Here is a 17,157-nt window from a genome sequence, read left to right on the forward strand (position 1 = left end):
GAAATACCTTTAGAATTTTATGTGAAACATTTCAGAGTGTTCAAATTTTGATAAACTGCATACATGGACATGAAAATTAGGAGTGATAGTATGAGTATTAAATTCATTTTTCCAATTTATAAAAAAAGGTATTTTTCTATCTTCTTCTGAAATATTGTTTATTAAATTCCAGCCTGCTACAGTGCTACCCAAGCTCTTTTGTTTTGCTTTATTATTGGGGATAATATATGACATAGTAGACCTCTTCTAATAATTTAAAATATTTGTTTTTTTCAGGTCTAGCTTCATTTTCTAGGAAATTGTTATAAATGCTTCTGACCCACAGAATATACATGGTTTTAGAGAAAACAAAAATCTGATGTTCCCTTTTGGCAGGTGTTTACCACACTGTCTATTTAAATGCATATTGAAATGTGTATTTGAATCATCATTCCTAGAAGCCTAGCCAAAAATGAGAATTGCCAAAGGGAAAACCTTCTACTGCTCCACTGTTGCTCATCGCATCAGCAACGCCCGCCACCGTGTGAAACCCATTCATCCACTCCCAGCCCTCACCTTACTTCATCCATCATAGCTGATCACCCAGCTTCCTGGGCTCACTTTCCTCACTTGGCCTCTGGGTCACACTTTCCAGAGTTGCTTCCTGCATTTCTGGCTGTTCCTTTGCAGTGCTGGTTCCTTTTCTCCTCTACCTCTTCTTGTGGGAAGGACCAGACCCTGCTCTCTGATCCCTTGGTCTTTATCTGCACCCACTCCATTGTGATCTTTTCAGTCTCGTGGCTTTAAGCAGCATCTAGATGCCACGGATTCCCAAATGTGTATGTTCCGTTCATACCTACTTACCAAAGCCTACCCTTGCATATCCAACTGTCTATTAGGCATCTCTTCTTGAGTGTCTAACGGACATTTTAACACACTAACCGTGCACCGCCTTGGTGTCTTTGAATTGGCTGTTCCCTCACCAGAAATACCTTTCCTTTCAGTACCCTCCAATTAAGATACCAAGTCCCCTGCTTAAGTTTTTGGTCAAATATAAACATAATCAAAGAACCTTTGCCCAAAGAATCTTCTCAATGAACCTTCTAATTGAAGCCAACCCTGACGACTTCAATTAAAATTGCAGCATGATCCCCTGCCAGCCTTCCCAGGCATCATTATGCTGCTCAATTTTTTTTTTTTTTTTTGCTTTTCCTGGCACTTAGTACCTTCTAACACCCTGCTGGAATTTAAAGTGCTGCAAGGACAGGGATCCTTATCATTTTTATTCACTGATAGATCCCAAATGTCTATGAAAATGTCTGGTGTATATTAGACACTCAAATATTTGTTGAATGAAGGAATGAATTAACAGATAAATGAATGAATGAAGTATTTATTTTATCTATGCAAATCATTCATTTTCAAATTCATGCTAAATTCTCACATTCACAAATTTATCCATGTAGTTAATAACCCTTCGTGGTGCTTCTGCTGTATGTAAAGGGCTCTGATGGTTGCTCCGGGAGATTTAAAAAGTAAATAAGTGATCAGCTTAGTTGTTAGAAAGAAAGATAAGATAGTGCAGCAGGCTGGCTTTCCCAGGAAGCAGATTCAGAGGTGAATAAGATTAGTGCGCAGGAGCTTGATGAGGGAATGCCCTTGTGGAAAAGAAGAGAAGGAAGCAGGAATGGGCAAACGGGAGATGTTGGGCTGTGACGCTGTTTCTATGAAAGCCTCAGCTGACCCTACAATGAGTTCTGAAAATAACCCGGCAGAACTGTCCCTGGAGGGACGGTGGTGTGCCCTGGAGAGAGGCAGCGCTCTCAGCTGAGGCAGTTGCTAAAGGGGCCTGGTAGTTGAGAGCTGTGTATGGACAGCACTGCCAACAGCAGGGGTAATATGTTAATTCTTTTTTTTTTTTAAGATTTATTTATTTATTTCTCTCCCCTTCCCCCCCTCACCCCGGTTGTCTGTTCTCTGCGTCTATTTGCTGTGTGTTCTTCTTTGTCTGCTTCTGTTGCTGTCAGCTGTGCAGGAATCTGTGTTTCTTTTTTTGCGTCATCTTGCTGTGTCAGCTCTCCATGTGTGCGGCCCCATTCCTGGGCACACTGCACTTTCTTTTGCGCTGAGTGGCTCTCCTTATGGGGTGCACTCCTTGCGCATGGGGCTCCCCTACGCGCCTTGCACACATCAGCACTGCACATGGGCCAGCTCCACACGGGTCAAGGAGGCCTGGGGTTTGAACCGCGGACCTCCCATGTGGTAGACGGATGCCCCAACCACTGGGCCAAGTCCGCCGCCTGTTCTTAATTCTTGAAGGCAGATCCAAAAAGGCATCACAGCATCTACCATAGACACCGCAGACAGGAATGTAATTAACTACAACATGGGGTAGAAAGTAACAAGGTCCTAAGTTAAGTTTTCCAAAAAGGTTTCAAATAAGCATTATTTATAACACTAAAATTCTGAAACTACTTAAATGTTCACCAGTAAGTGGCTGGTTAGATAGCTTATGGAGGAGCCAAACAAGAGAAGATTTTGTAGGCATTAAATATCATACTCTTAAAAATGTTTTAAGAAAATGGAAAATATTATTGGATGCTGCTAAGGAAAAAGAGACACAATGGTGTAAATTGTACAAATGCATGCATTCTTTAAAGGTGGAAGGGAAATGTATCACCCCAAAACAAAGGCAATGCTGGGTGGGATTAATAAACTCTGTTATTCTTTTCTGTGATTCCAAATCTTGTAAAATCAATATGTACTTGTTTTATAGTTCTGTTAATAACTTCTTGAGGTGGGATACAATAAAATCTGATTTTCTCTCCACTCTCAGGTACTTGCATCCAGAAGGATTGCCCTCTGACTACACAATCAGTTTTCTATTCCGAATTCTTCCTGACACTCCAGAGGAGCCATTTGCTCTTTGGGAGATCTTAAATAAAAATTCAGACCCATTGGTTGGGGTCATTTTAGATAGTAAGTATATTTATTTACATAATGTTTTTCATTTTTCCTTTGTTCTAAATACATTTCAAAACCCTGGGTATGTCATTTTCACTCTTGAAAAGTTGGATTTTAGAAAAATAACTTGCCCATTTTAATTCTTTCTAAAATGTTTTCTTTGTTTGAACAGATGGTGGGAAAACCCTGACATATTTTAACTATGACTACAGTGGGGATTTTCAAACTGCTACTTTTGAAGGACCTGAAATTAGGAAAGTTTTCTATGGAAGTTTTCACAAGGTTAGTAATGCCTTGTATACATAAGTACTTTATTCTGTTTGCTGTTGGGCAAAGCAACATAGGGATATATTGGTGCCAGGGCACAAACTTTGATGTAAAAGAATTCCATAGAATTTTGGATCTCAAATGTAAGTGGGGGTAGGACTTATCTGTGGGGCTTGTTATCAATGCCCAGAGATTCTGATTTGGTAGTTCTGAGATGGGACCCTGAAAGGTATGTAATTAGCAAGCAGCACAGGTGATTTTGTCAAAAGTGGTCCTACTTTGAGGAAAAATACAGTGGAGGGTACAATATTACTAAGCAGACAGTTTTAACAGCATTTGTTTGCTACATTTGTATATAGAAGGATTACTGGTCTACCTGGCCACAGCTTCAGCCATAAATAAAAGTGCAATCAGCTGAATCATCTTAAAATGTAAATGTAAAATGAATCATTGTATTAGCTAGCCAAAAGGGTACTAGTGCAAAGTACCAGAAATCCATTGACTTTTATAAAGGGTATTTATTTGGGGTAGAAGCTTATAGTTACAAGGTCCTAAAGAGTCCAACTCAAGGTTACTTCCTTACCAAAATCTGTTGCCACGTGTGAAGCAAGATGGCGGGTGACCTCTGTCTGGTCTCTCCTTCCTTCTTCCTCTTAAGGTTCCATGAGCCCAGCTTCTGATCTCAGCTGTAGGCTAGCATAGGGTTCGTCTCTCTTCCATGGGCTTTAGCTGTTTGAGCCTTCTCCATTCTGTCACATGGCAGGACTGAAATGACCCAAGTTCTCTCCTCTTCCATGTCTTCTTCCGTGTGTCTTCTTGAGTGAGTGTCTGTTTTTCATCAGCCCACCAAGGGGTGGGGACTTAACCGTGAGTCACACCCTACTGACATGGTTGAATCAAAGCTTAGCCCTAATCTTGATTTAATCAAGTAAATGTAAAACCTTTGAATTTAATCAATCAAAGGGTATCATGCCCAGAGTAACAGACCAGTTTACAAACATAATTGATACCTTTTTTGGAATACACGAATAATATCAAAGTGCTACAATCATCTTTAAATGATTGCATTTATAGTTTTATATATATGCAAGTTCACCCTATTTCTGTCATGATAAAATAGTCACCCTGGGGGGAAAATACGTGAAACATGACTTCAGTTCTCCTCATTTTAATAACTTAACACTTGTGATAGAATGCTACTCTGTAGCATTCCACATTTCAGACGTAATTAGTTCTAGTGATGACTGGGGTGGATATGCTTCTTCCAACATCTACTCTTTCCCCTGTGCTCAGCTGATAACCCCAGTGATCTGGGATTTTAAGGTCTGCAGCCCCAAGACTGCAGAGCATTTACAAGGTACTTCTAGGAAAAGCCTAGCCTCCTTCTCAGGCCCTTCCCACCAGATTAGAGTGAGAAAAGGGATGCTGCAAAATAGTCATCATCATGACTTCTGTCTTCTTACCTACAATATGATGAAATCAATCTTATTTGTATACCTTTACTATTTTCTGGGATTTTGAGTACCATAATTGCATAGGAGCATTGCATAACAAAAATGTTATTGGTTTATTTTTTATTTATTAGGACGTACAACAGAAGTACAAGGCATTTGAAATGCACATGAGAGGCAGGTGTAGATTTATTAGTTTAAGGTTCAAAATGGTTCTATTAGCAGATCTTCTAACTTACTGTTATTTATACTCATCGGGTTCCTCTTTAAAAAAAAAATTTTTTTTTAATTTACAAACTCTCCCTCTTGCCCCATCTTCCTACCCCTCTGGTAACCTCTAATCTGCTTTCCCTTTCTGCAAATTTTCTATTTCTAGTTATCTCTTACAAATAATAGTATACAATATTTGTGCTTATGTGCCTTGTTTATTTCACAAATGTTTTCAAAGTTCTTCTTCCACTTTGTTAAATGTTAGCAAAACCAAACAGCCAAACAAAAAAATAAAGAAAAGGCTTACTATGTAACAAACTATTTAAAATGGATATATTAATGGAAAATTTCAGTGCAAATTCAATTTATAGAGATCAAATTCTTTTTGTTCAGACTTTCTTTTTCTCTCCCCTCCCTTCCCCCCTCCAATTGTGTGCTCTCTGTGTCCATTCACTGTGCATTCTTCTGTGTCAGCTTCTATTCTTGTCAGCGGTATGGGAGTCTGTGTCTCTTCTTGTCCTGTCATCCCGCTGCATCAGCTCTCCATGCGTTCTGGGCCACTCCTGGGCAGGCTGGATTTTCTTTCGCGCTGGGCGGCTCTCCCTACGGGGCACACTCCCCACACATGGGGCTCCCCTACACGGGGGACACCCCTGCATGGCAGGGCACTCCTTGCACTCAGCAGCACTGTTCATGGGCCAGCTCCACATGGGTCAGGGAGGCCCTGGGTTTGAACCACCCATGTGGTAGGCAGACACCCCATCCATTGAGCCAAGTCTGCTTCCCATATTCATAGACTTTTATTATAGCTTAATGTCATTGATTTTCAGTAGGCTTTAATTTTACTATTTGGATATGAAGTGTAGCCCAAGGTTTATTTCAAAGAATTAATAATTATATAAATGGAACCATAAACAAAATCAAGGAAGAAAAATATCTTTTACAACTTTTCAATGTCTCCTTATTATAAAGGGAAAAGGTGTTTCTTTAAATGTGAATATCACCTTGCAAGTTAATAGTTCTTTTTTTTTAAAGATTTATTTTTTGTTTATTTCTCTCCCCCTTGCCCCCATTGTCTGCTCTCTCTGTCCATTCACTGTGTGTTCTTCTGTGTCCGCTTGTGTTCTTGTCAGTGGCACCAGCAATCTGTCTCTTTTTTTGTTGTTGCTGTGTCATCTTGCTGTATCAGCGCTCTGTGTGTGCGGCATGACTCCTGGGCAGGCTGGACTTTCTTTCGCACAGGGCGGCTCTCCTTATGGGGCACACTCCTTGTGCATGGGGCTCCCCTACGCAGGGGCCACCCCTGCGTGGCATGGCACTCCTTGCGTGCTTCAGCGCTGCGCATGGGTCAGCTCCACATGGGTCAAGGAGGCCCTGGGTTTGAACCCTGGACCTCCCATGTGGTAGGTGGACGCTTTATCCATTGAGCCAAGTCCACTTCCTAATAGTTCTTAAAGTATGGTAATTATATGCAAGATTTTCTTAGCACTCAGCATGACAATTTCTGTGATTTGTTAATAGTGCAAAGTATTTCAAGGCTGAAAGATACACAAAATTTAAGTTATACCCCTCTAAATGATCATAAGAGCTTTTAATAAAAAATGAAGAATATGGGGCATTTACTCCAGCAGCATTTCCCTTCTTGGGTAATGCTTAACTCCTATATACCCTGTATTAGTCAGCCAAAGGAAGGCTGATACAAAATACCAGAAATGGGTTGATTTTTATAAAGGGTATTTATTTGGGGTGGGAGCTTACAGATACCAGGCCATAAAGCATAAGTTACTTCCCTTACCAAAGTCTATTTCCACATGTTGGAGCAAGATGGTTGCTGTGAGGGTTCAGGCTTCCTGGGTTCTTACCTTTCAGGGTCTTGCTTCTCTCTGGGTTCAAGGTTCCTTTCTTTCCAGGGCTTGCTTCTTCCTGGGGCAGGCTTCTTTTTCCTCTGTGAGCTTACTGCCCAGGACTCCAGGTTAAGGTTGAAGCATCAAATTCCAACAGCAAAACTCCAACATCAAAAACCCTCACATCAAAAGCTCCTACTCTGTCCTTTGTCATGCCTTTTATCTGTGAGTCCCCACCCATCAAGGGGTGGAGACTCAATGCCCTAATGACATGGCCCAATTAAAGCCCTAATCATAACTCAATCATGCTCAGTAATAGACCAGATTACAAACATAATCCAATATCTATTTTTGGAATTCATAACTATATCAAACTGCTACATGCCCCCATCATTGACTTATATATTTTTTTCAGTATGTAACTTAAATAGATAAAACATTAAATAAAAATTAGTATAAATTCATGTTTTCTGCTCTTATGCAACAATGAAGCAAATATGAAGGTTGAACAAAATCAGTAAAATTAAAAGTGACATTTTAATGACAGAAGAAAGTATTTCACTAAAATTCAATATCTGCTTACAATGTGAATACAAAACGAACTGCTGTAACTCTCATACACTGATTCATATTGCCCAGTACATTTCTCTTTGAATTACCTTAGATAGCTATTTATAATTTCTTCTGGCTTTCACTTGTGAAGTAACATGAAAGCATTATTTAACTATTAATTCCACTCATTTAGCTCACTATTCTGACATAAAAAAGTAGTACTTATAGGATAAGCCTGGTGACAAACCAATATGCATATATGAGCACTGGAATTTAATGGTAGGACTTGGTCACAATATGACTACTCAGTCTATCTGGAATATACTTACCTTTGACTATCAAAATGATAACACACATTTTTACAAATCCTCAAAAGGAATGTGAAGACATGACAATGGACCTCCAGATTCTAAAGATCCTACTTTGAGAAAACTGTGCTATATGTTAAGCCAAATGTCTTTGTTCCATTTGGCCTGGAATTTTCAGAAAGCATTCTCCCTTCCCCTCATATTCTAGATCTTCTCTTCTCACCCTAAACAAGTATTACCAAAATGTGGTTTATGAATAATGTGTGCTACCTTAAATGATTTTGAGTGGAAAATTGACATGTAGTTTTTGTTTCAATTTTTTTGTGTTTATTTTAAATGTGCATTAAAAAAAGACATAACTAGCACACCAATCCTTTCATTTCACAGATATTGTTGCTTTAGTATAAGGCTAGATTTTAAAGTGAATCCTCTCTAAGTTATTTTAAAGGAAATATTAAGTAAGTAAAAATAGAGATGGTACTTGAAAATGAGAAAATCATGAGGTTGTAAAAGTGGAACCCTTCTCCTCTAGCAAAAAAATGGCAATAGAATTCCTTCCTTCCTCCTTCATTCTTTTTTTTTTTTTTAAGAATTATTTATTTATTTCTCTCCCCTTCCCCCCAATCCGGTTGTCAGTTCTCTGTGTCTATTTGCTGCATCTTCTTTGTCTGCTTCTGTTTTTGTCAGTGGCACGGGAATCTGTGTTTCTTTTTGTTGCATCATCTTGTGTCAGCTCTCCATGTGTGCGGCGCCATTCTGGGCAGGCTGCACTTTCTTTCGTGCTGGGCGACTCTCCTTAGGGGGCTCACTCCTTGCGCATGGGGCTCCCCTACGCAGAGGACACCCCTGCGTGGCACCGCACTCCTTGCGCACATCAGCACTGCGCATGGGCCAGCTGCAAATGGGTCAAGGAGGCCCAGGGTTTGAACCGCGGACCTCCCATGTGGTAGACGGATGCCCTAACCACTGGGCCAAGTCCGCTGCCTCTTTCATTCTTTATCGTGATGAGTCACACAATTATATCAAATTTGGTTGATATTTCCTCCAGCTTCTTACTCCTAAAACATCTTTACTTGTACCTAGCTACATATTATTGTCAGCAAGACTTTGGCCAAGCTGGTTGTTGACTGCAAGCAAGTAGATGAGAGGGCAATAAATGCATCAGCTAACATCACATCAGATGGTGTAGAAGTTCTGGGAAGAATGGTTCGATCTAGAGGACCAAATGGAAACTCTGCACCAGTAAGTAAACAAGTGAAATTCCTCTATTTTATGGAAAAATAAGTTTAAAGAATATTTAGCTATTTTTCAAGGGAAAAGTTTGGTAAAGAGATGGTGAATGGATGGATGAATGGATGGATGGATGGATGGTGTATTAGTCAGGGTTCTCTAGGGAAAACAGAATCAACAAGGGATATCTGTCAATAGTAAGAGATTTATCAGAGTCTCTCACACATCTATGGGGATCCACAAGTCCAGGTTCTGCAGGCAGGCTGCAACCAGGAGTTCCGATGAAAGTCCAATGAAGGTTCTTGACAAGTTCTGGGAGATGTTGGCTGTCCAAAGATGAGCTGGGCAATTCTCTCTCAATGCTGGAATCACTTCCCCTTTTAAGGCATTTATCTGATTGGGTTAAGCATCACTCTTGCTGATGGCAATCTCCCTGACAGATGTAACTGTAATCAGCTATCTAAGATTTACCACTGCAGTAAAGTCAATGGTGACTAACATCCATAAATGCACTTATATTACAATTAGCTCAGTGGCTACTTGACCAAACAACTGGACACATTTACCTGGCCCAGTTGACACAATAGCCTAACCATCACAGATGGATAAATAGATAATGACTCTTTATTTTTTTATCATGTGGTTTTTTCCTTAATTTTTAAGGAAGTTTTAGGTTACATAAATGTTACGTCAGAAATATAGGGGATTCCTATATGCCCCACCTCACCCCCTCACACACTTTCCCACATTAACATTTTTCATTAGTATGGTACATGTGTTACAAATTGAAAACATTGAATCATTGCTACTAAACATGGTCTATAGTTTACATTATGGTTTATACTTTGCACTGTACAATTTTCTGTGTTTTGAAAAAATTTATAATGGCTTTTATCTGTCATTGCAATATCATGCAGAACAATTCCAATGTCCCCAAAATGCCCCATGTTACATCTATCCTTCCCTCTCCCTCCCCTCAGAACCTCTGGAGACCACTCTCATTATATCAGTGCATAAGTTCTTCCATTACTAGAATGATAAGTCTACTTTAGTCTATAGTTGCATTTTCCCCTTATGTTTGTTCATTCCTCAGTCTTAAGGATTTTGGATGGTAATGCCCATTTTGCTTCTGATTGAGAGGAGGCTTAGATCCCATGGGGCAGATGGATGGACTTGTCCTGCTTGCAGCAGTAGATACTCTCTGTTTTTTGGGATGGGCATTGTCTGTCATCATCCTTTTGTTAGTTGTTCTGGGTTAGTCCAATGAACTGGAGAGGAGGTGATGGCTGCAACTCTGCTGAGATTCAGGGCTCAACTGGCATATGAACAGCCAGAAGATTTAAGTCTCTGGGTATATTTAATGGGTATAATGCTATTTATAGGCTCAACTAAAAGGGGCATAAGACCCAGGTGTAGGAAAATTATAAATTAGTCTAACTCTGATACATTGGGGAGATAGGTTATCATAAATTCCAAGGTAAAGCCCACTGATAGGGGCTGATTTCTTGGAGTTGTCTGCCCTGCCTATTGTGTGCAGATATCTCTAGAACCCTCAGGAGCACCCCTGCTTGAGGCACTGTTTACTGTGGCAGTCAGTGAGATCCTCCTGAGACCTGTATACATGTAAACTTTGGAATGACCTCCCAACTCACTTTGAAATCTTTTAGCCATAAAAACTCATTTGTATTTAATATTGCCCCTTTGTCCAAGGTCTTTTTCAAAATGCATCACTAGTTCGTGCTTGGTAATAATCCCTCGGTGCCAGGGAGGCTCATCCCTAAGAGTCATGTTCCATGCTGGGGGGGAAGGTAATAAGTTTATATGCTGAGTTTGGCTTAGAGAGAGGATAATAGCCTCTTTAAATGTCCTTAAACACATGGTTTAAAGCTTTTGACAATATGCTTCTATTGTATTATTAGGAGAATGCTCTGGGAATTATTCTCTATTTTCTAAATGCATTTTAAAATTACAATAGTAACATTAATCTAATGATGGTTTGTGGCATAAATGGTTTGTCAATAAGAATCAATATTATAAACTAACCTCATTTATATAAGCCAATAAAATACATACAGAATACATGGCTATTATACAGAGCAAACTGACATTCGGGTTAGATTCAGGCATTTTAAAACTGGATTTTGCTTTTTCTTAAATGAAGTTTACTGTTTAATGGTTGATATAAAGTAAAAAATTATTCTATGATAATACATTTTTTATCATACAATGTGGTCTGTAACTCTGGGTGACTTCCAATTGGCAAAGAAATCATATTCCCCTCACTCACTACCCATAAAAAAAGAACACTGTACACAGGTATTTGTTTTAGCACCATGAGTTCACAGATAATTACCAACATTCCATAATTTGAGTCATTCGTGAATTAGAACCAACTAGCCTGTGAGGCATTTTCTTCTTGTAAACAATTTCAACTATCTAATGTACATTTCTTTTCTATATAACAAAATCAAATTAATTATGAATTGTTGCTATTTTTTTTCTGCTTTGATAAATGTGTAGAATTTATCAAATTCTATATGATATGGGGCTTTAGAAAGATTTGTGGTTCTCAAAGATTTTTAAAGATGAAGATGCCTTTGTACAAATGAAATCTCATACTACATCAAATAAATAAATAAGATTAAAACAAACTTGTGCTGATTGAATGGAGTAGGGGACCGGGGTGGCAGGTCCCTCACCCTCCCTGGCGCCTAAGGCAGCTTAAGGAGCACAGATCAATTCCTCTGCTCTAGTCTAACCCGTTCACATACAGTACACACCAGGAAAGTGTCTAAGAGAGGTGAATTAATTTGCCTTGGGACAGTGCTATGTAGTGCCATTTTTCTTTGTAGTAGCCATAGAAGTGGAAGCTTTGTGTACATAGGGGGACATTGATACTTTCAGAACTTACAGATGTGTGCTAATTAGTTAAAGCTTTAAATTATATTTAAAAGTACTTTTGTTTCTACTTTGATTTGGAGATCTATGGATTAGATGTTTGAAAACAGAGAATATGGAAAGATATGGAAGATTCTCCTCTATGATGGTAAGGGGAATGAAGAAAATTTACGTGATATTGAGGACTTGTCTCCTCTTAATATGTAGCATTTCATCGTGATTAAGAAATACTATCTTCTGCCTAATGGAAGATACTCACATAATAGCACACTCAGGAATTTATAAGAATCCAGAATTAGCAAGCCAAGAGATCTTATTGGATGAATGAATGACCTTTAATTTAGGAAAGATAAATAATTCTAGGTGTTTGAGTTGCTAAGCCCAAATAACTTGGTACTGGTAATCTTTTTCATTTTAGAAATAATGCATATAAAATGCCCGACACTTACTAGGCATTCAGTGAATAACAGCTGTTCTTATTGATGAAGTCAATAATACCTTCTCCATCCCTCTTTACTTTCTCACGTCTCTAAAAGTCTAGCACATTTTAAGCTCTTGATTATTGGCAGGCAGATATTTCTTATTCTTTCATACATTTACATCTCACCTCCCTAGCTAGAGTATAAATTCCCACTGTGTAGAAACCATGTTATAGTCTGTATGTGCAACACCCTCTTCTGCCCCACACTTCAGAATCTAGTAACAATAAACTTCTAGTTACAGAGGATGTTTTCAAGAGGCACTTGATTGAAATGAAATAGGATATTGCTTATTTAAATTGCATTGTCTGTCAATTGATATTTTATCTTTCTCTTTATTTTCTTTGTTTGAGTATTAAACGTTCCTTAACTATTCTGTTGTATGTTTTCTTAAGTTACATATTTTAATTTTCTCCTTGCAATTTACAAATTTATTTTTTAAAGTAACTTTCAAATAACAAACTTTTTCTAAATTTTGAAATAAAAAATATTGATATTCATAATAAAAAGTGTGTCTTTTAAAAAAAATAAAAATAAATTGCATTGTCTTTTCTTAAAAATTTGTTTCTCATGTATTGCATCTCACATGTGACACTGACATCATTCTTGTTATATATGTCACAACCTGACCAAATTGCAATTTATATTTTTAAATTAAACTTTTGTAATTACAATTACAATAATTATATTTAAAATTATGGGGTATGTAATAATTATACTTCAAATATCTGACCAATTAAATAGCAAAGAAGTTATTTCTGTAAGCAAAAGTGCCTGTTTCAGGCCTACCGGCAAGAAATCTTGACTTCTGGCCATGAAAGAAAAGCAATTAAACAGAGCACCCTCTGTGGTAAGTTCCAGCCAATAGCAGACAAAGGAGAATTTATGGAAGTCAATAATTAAAGAGTTCTTTGTAAGGCTAGCAGGGGAAAAGTGGTGCCTTTTGTTGGAATCTAGACGTCTACAAAGGATTATTAAATAGCTCTTCAGTCTGCCCACTTATGGAAGAATTCGATTATGTTGAAATGGCTAATATTAGGTTAGATTTCAAGAATGGGATTGGAAACTTAGACGCGCTCTTAGAGTTATTGCTTAATTGTTTCAGTACAAGGCAAGAGAAAATCCTCAGTCTTCCGTTTTCAATTTAGAAATAAATCTCAGAGTGCTAACATAGCATGAATATACATCTGCACTCCAAAAACCCCGCACCAGTTCCAGCAAAAGGTCGAATTGTTCCAGGAAGAGCAATTATCATATAAGAGGGATTAATGGTTTATAGATCAGCATTCCCTGGAAAATTCAGAAATGACTCAAAAAATGCCTGATGACGGAAGCCTCTAAAGATACAGTCTTTAAAGAAAATGTCTTTTTAAATTGAAGTTGAGTGGAAGATAGATTAATGGTTTTAGGGATACAGTCACTACTTACTGAATTTACTGACATTTGTAATAAAAACCACTTGTGCTCAGCAATGCAAGATTTTATAGGTAACGACAGTCTCTAGCAAGACCAAATGAAAGAGCAGGCTTAATTCAGCCATCAAAACACATGTGGGAAGAAACTTACCAACTGTGCTTCTCCTTTCCAATATTTTTTTTTCTCCAGAGAGGTTTCTTTATTCAGATACCTAATAAAATGATAATGCTTTCAGTCAGGAATGAGTCTAGAAAATTTTTGAACTTCTGACATAGGATCATATTTCTTAGTGTTTTTCTTCTACCTTTTCAAATCTAACGCTTGTGTTATTATCCAGTTGACATTTATTTAGTCCTCTGCTGTTTAACACAAAAGAGAAATGTAATTTATGCTCTGGAGCTCTCTATAGTTTTATTGACTGAGAGCTTTATGTAGGAATCAACAGTAGACTAGTGGATGATACTATAGAAGCAAGTGTTAAATTACAAGGAAACGATTGTGTGGTTTCACATGAAATACCTCTTTTAATCCTTAAACTGATAATAGTAGCTAATATTTATTGAGTGCCTCCTGTTAGCTTGGCAGTGTGTAATTTTCTGAGATTATCTCATTCGATCCCCCAATAATCCCAGGAGGAGAGTCTTTTATTGCTCTCACTTTACTGATAGAGACCCTGAGACTAGAAGAAGGTAGGGAGGCGCTCCTACCGTGAGGAACGCGAGATAGGAGATTGTATCTGCCTTACCTAAGATTACCTGGCTCCTACTCTAGTACTTTCTTCCACTGCCTCTCACTCTGATTTTACTATATAAATTAAGGCAGAGGAGGGAGCCTGCTCTTCTAGTCACCCTCTGGTCATTGACGGACTCAGAGACTCAATTACGGCCTTGAAAGTAAATAATCAAAACTTTCCACCCGAAGTCTATCTATATGTAAACATCCTAAATACTGCCAGCAAGTACAACTGCTGTTAATGTTCATTTTCCTAATCCTAATAGTGTCTTCACAGTTTTCCATAAATTCAATAAATTGATTAAGAACATGTAGAAACACTGAGTTCAATACCTGACAAGTGGTAAATGCTTAATAAGTCTTGGTTTTGAGTCAATAAAAGTTAAATGCCACATGAAAGGCAGAGCATGGCCTAAGGCCCCTGTCTACTGACTCTTACATCCAACACTTTTTCTACAGTATTCTTGTGCAATGTATGGCTCTCTAAATAGTTGTATAAGTTTAGGTGTGGTTTGATTTCAGTTTGCAAACTTAGTTGTGTTAGGCTAGAAAAAAATTCAGACAAAATCTTGCATAGAGTGGAAAAAGGAGCATAGGATAAATTTTAATTCTCATTCACAGACCATACTAACTCAACTGCTAAGAAATATTTTAATGTTATTTTCATGCTAACATTGGACCTCAAATGATTTGCTTTTTGTGCTATACCCAGACAGAAATGCCCAGTAATGGAAAATGAGCATTTGTAATTGGCTAAGTATTCCTTTGCAAGATATTATAAAAAAGTGAAAGTAGGAGGCTTTGAGTCTCTCTTACTCTCTTTTTGCAAGGCCATCTTTTATAATATTAAGTTAGTTACAAAGGAAAAAAGTTACAAAAAGAAAAAGGGGCTCCCTTCTTGCATTAGTTGCCTGAAGTAGGGTTTATTTTATACCACATTGCCTTGTTTCTTAAGGCACCGAGGTAAAGGATCTTTTGACATACCATCTGTACTGTCACCTACATAGTTTGTGTAAATATGTGTGTGATGTTTTTGGAATAAAAGCTGGAGACGATTTTTTGTTTTGTTTTTAACCAATCCACGGAAATGATATTTGGAAAAGAAATACCTAAATAAAGGCTGAGGAATCTAAGATATGACAAATGCAAACAGTTATGAATAAATTTGTTGTACTCACAAAGAAAAGGCTACTGACTTCATCTAACTTAAAAAAGAAAAGACAGCCCACAAAACATTCCTCAAATGATAGTAGTGGCCTCATTAAGCACTTAGTAGGCATTCCACCCCTTGAATAAATAAAATGAACTCATAAGAATTTCAATAATTCAATAGAGCAGAAGTCTAGCCAAAGATCTGTATGTAGCCATTATACTGTTATAGGCTCTTAGTTGGTGAATGTTTATTTGAAAAAGTTCAAAAAAGCCTGGTATACATTGGGACTAGTGAAAGCCTTTGCTTTAAGTAAATCTTTCCATTCACAAAAATGTTTTTACGTTGAAGGTTATATTCAGAAATGGAAAATTTCCTAGTAGATGAATGATTCACATACTTAACTCGATCTATCGAATGCTGTCATAATGGACCCCATTTACTAAATGTCCCCAGAAAAAATGGCATCGTAAGGTTAAGCTGGGTTCCTGCAGTTCAAACATTAGGCTACAGATCCCTTTACTGAAAAATAAGCCACAGAAAATGGAGTGTGCTGTTCAAATTCCAACTAGAGTGAAGCTTTTAGCATGTGGTTAAGTTCTTAAACCCTTTCATCCCAGCCCATAATCTACCAGATGGAGTTATTACTATTATCATACCTTACAGTGGTTATCTGAGATTAAATAATGTAAGAAAAGTATTTAGGATAGTGCCTGGTACAAAGCGGGTGTTCAACAAATGTTGGCTGTTGTTGTTGCTATTTGCTAAGATTTTCTCAACCAAAACATTAAACAGATAATCTGATTATTATAGCTGTTACATTTCTGCCCTCAATATTGTATCACTTTCACTTTAATTCTAATTTTTTTTTTCCTCTTCATTATATACTCTGGTCCCTTAAATAATTCAGTTCAGTTATGAAAAGTTATGCATAGAATTTTAAAGTAATATTTATTTTTTATAATAAATATCATCTAAGCACTGTTCTAAATATTTCCATATATAAATTAATTTCATCATCATACTAGCCATATGAATAGCTACTATTATTATGCTAGTTTTACAGATGAGGAAACTGAGTCCCCAAGACCTTAAATAATTTGTTCAGAATGACTCAGCATATGAATGAAGGAGTCAGGGTGTACACCCAGGCAGTATAGCTCCATAGCCCTCCCAGCCCCTATGCACCTTGAAATATTTTCATTGCTATTGTTGATGGAAATCACAGTAGTGTTCTTTTAGAAATGTTTTAATTTTAAAAAGCTAATTTTTAAAAAGTCATAATTTTGTTGTGAGGCGGTCCTACAGAGGCTCAGATATGACAACCTTTGAAAAAACACTTAAATCATCTAGGGAAAAAAGAGCAGCAGGCCATGCACCCATTTTCTCAAACAGCCCAATGGATGTATTAAAAAACCAGCAACAACAGCAAGAAAGCATGATGCCTTGACTCCCAGATCGGCTTTCAAAAGTTGTTTTATTGATTTTGCAAAACTCGGTTGGCCTGGACATTTGCAGGAAAGCACAGTTCTAGAGTGTAATAAGAGAAAATCTGATTTCATTCTCTTTATTGTCAGATAGGACAGGCTCTTTGTGATACTGTGTGCATTTTTAATGTTATATTTCCATAGTATAATCTCATTTCTATCCAGAGGGCCCAAGAGGTTGACAGAGGAT

At 37.7% G+C, this 17,157-nt stretch overlaps 1 protein-coding gene across 3 annotated transcripts in view; it reads left to right on the forward strand.

Annotated features, from left to right (window-relative positions):
- Positions 1 to 17,157, forward strand: part of COL14A1 (collagen type XIV alpha 1 chain) — a 202,674-nt gene that overhangs the window by 125,003 nt on the left and 60,514 nt on the right. For all 3 annotated transcript variants that reach the window (XM_004480742.5, XM_004480745.5, XM_004480744.5), the window contains exons 32-34: positions 2,816 to 2,958; positions 3,116 to 3,225; positions 8,659 to 8,817. In XM_004480742.5, coding sequence (XP_004480799.1) covers positions 2,816 to 2,958; positions 3,116 to 3,225; positions 8,659 to 8,817 — 412 coding nt within the window. The remainder of the gene's footprint in view (positions 1 to 2,815; positions 2,959 to 3,115; positions 3,226 to 8,658; positions 8,818 to 17,157) is intronic.

This window comes from Dasypus novemcinctus, chromosome 14, assembly GCF_030445035.2.
Source record: "Dasypus novemcinctus isolate mDasNov1 chromosome 14, mDasNov1.1.hap2, whole genome shotgun sequence".
Lineage (NCBI taxonomy): Eukaryota > Metazoa > Chordata > Mammalia > Cingulata > Dasypodidae > Dasypus > Dasypus novemcinctus.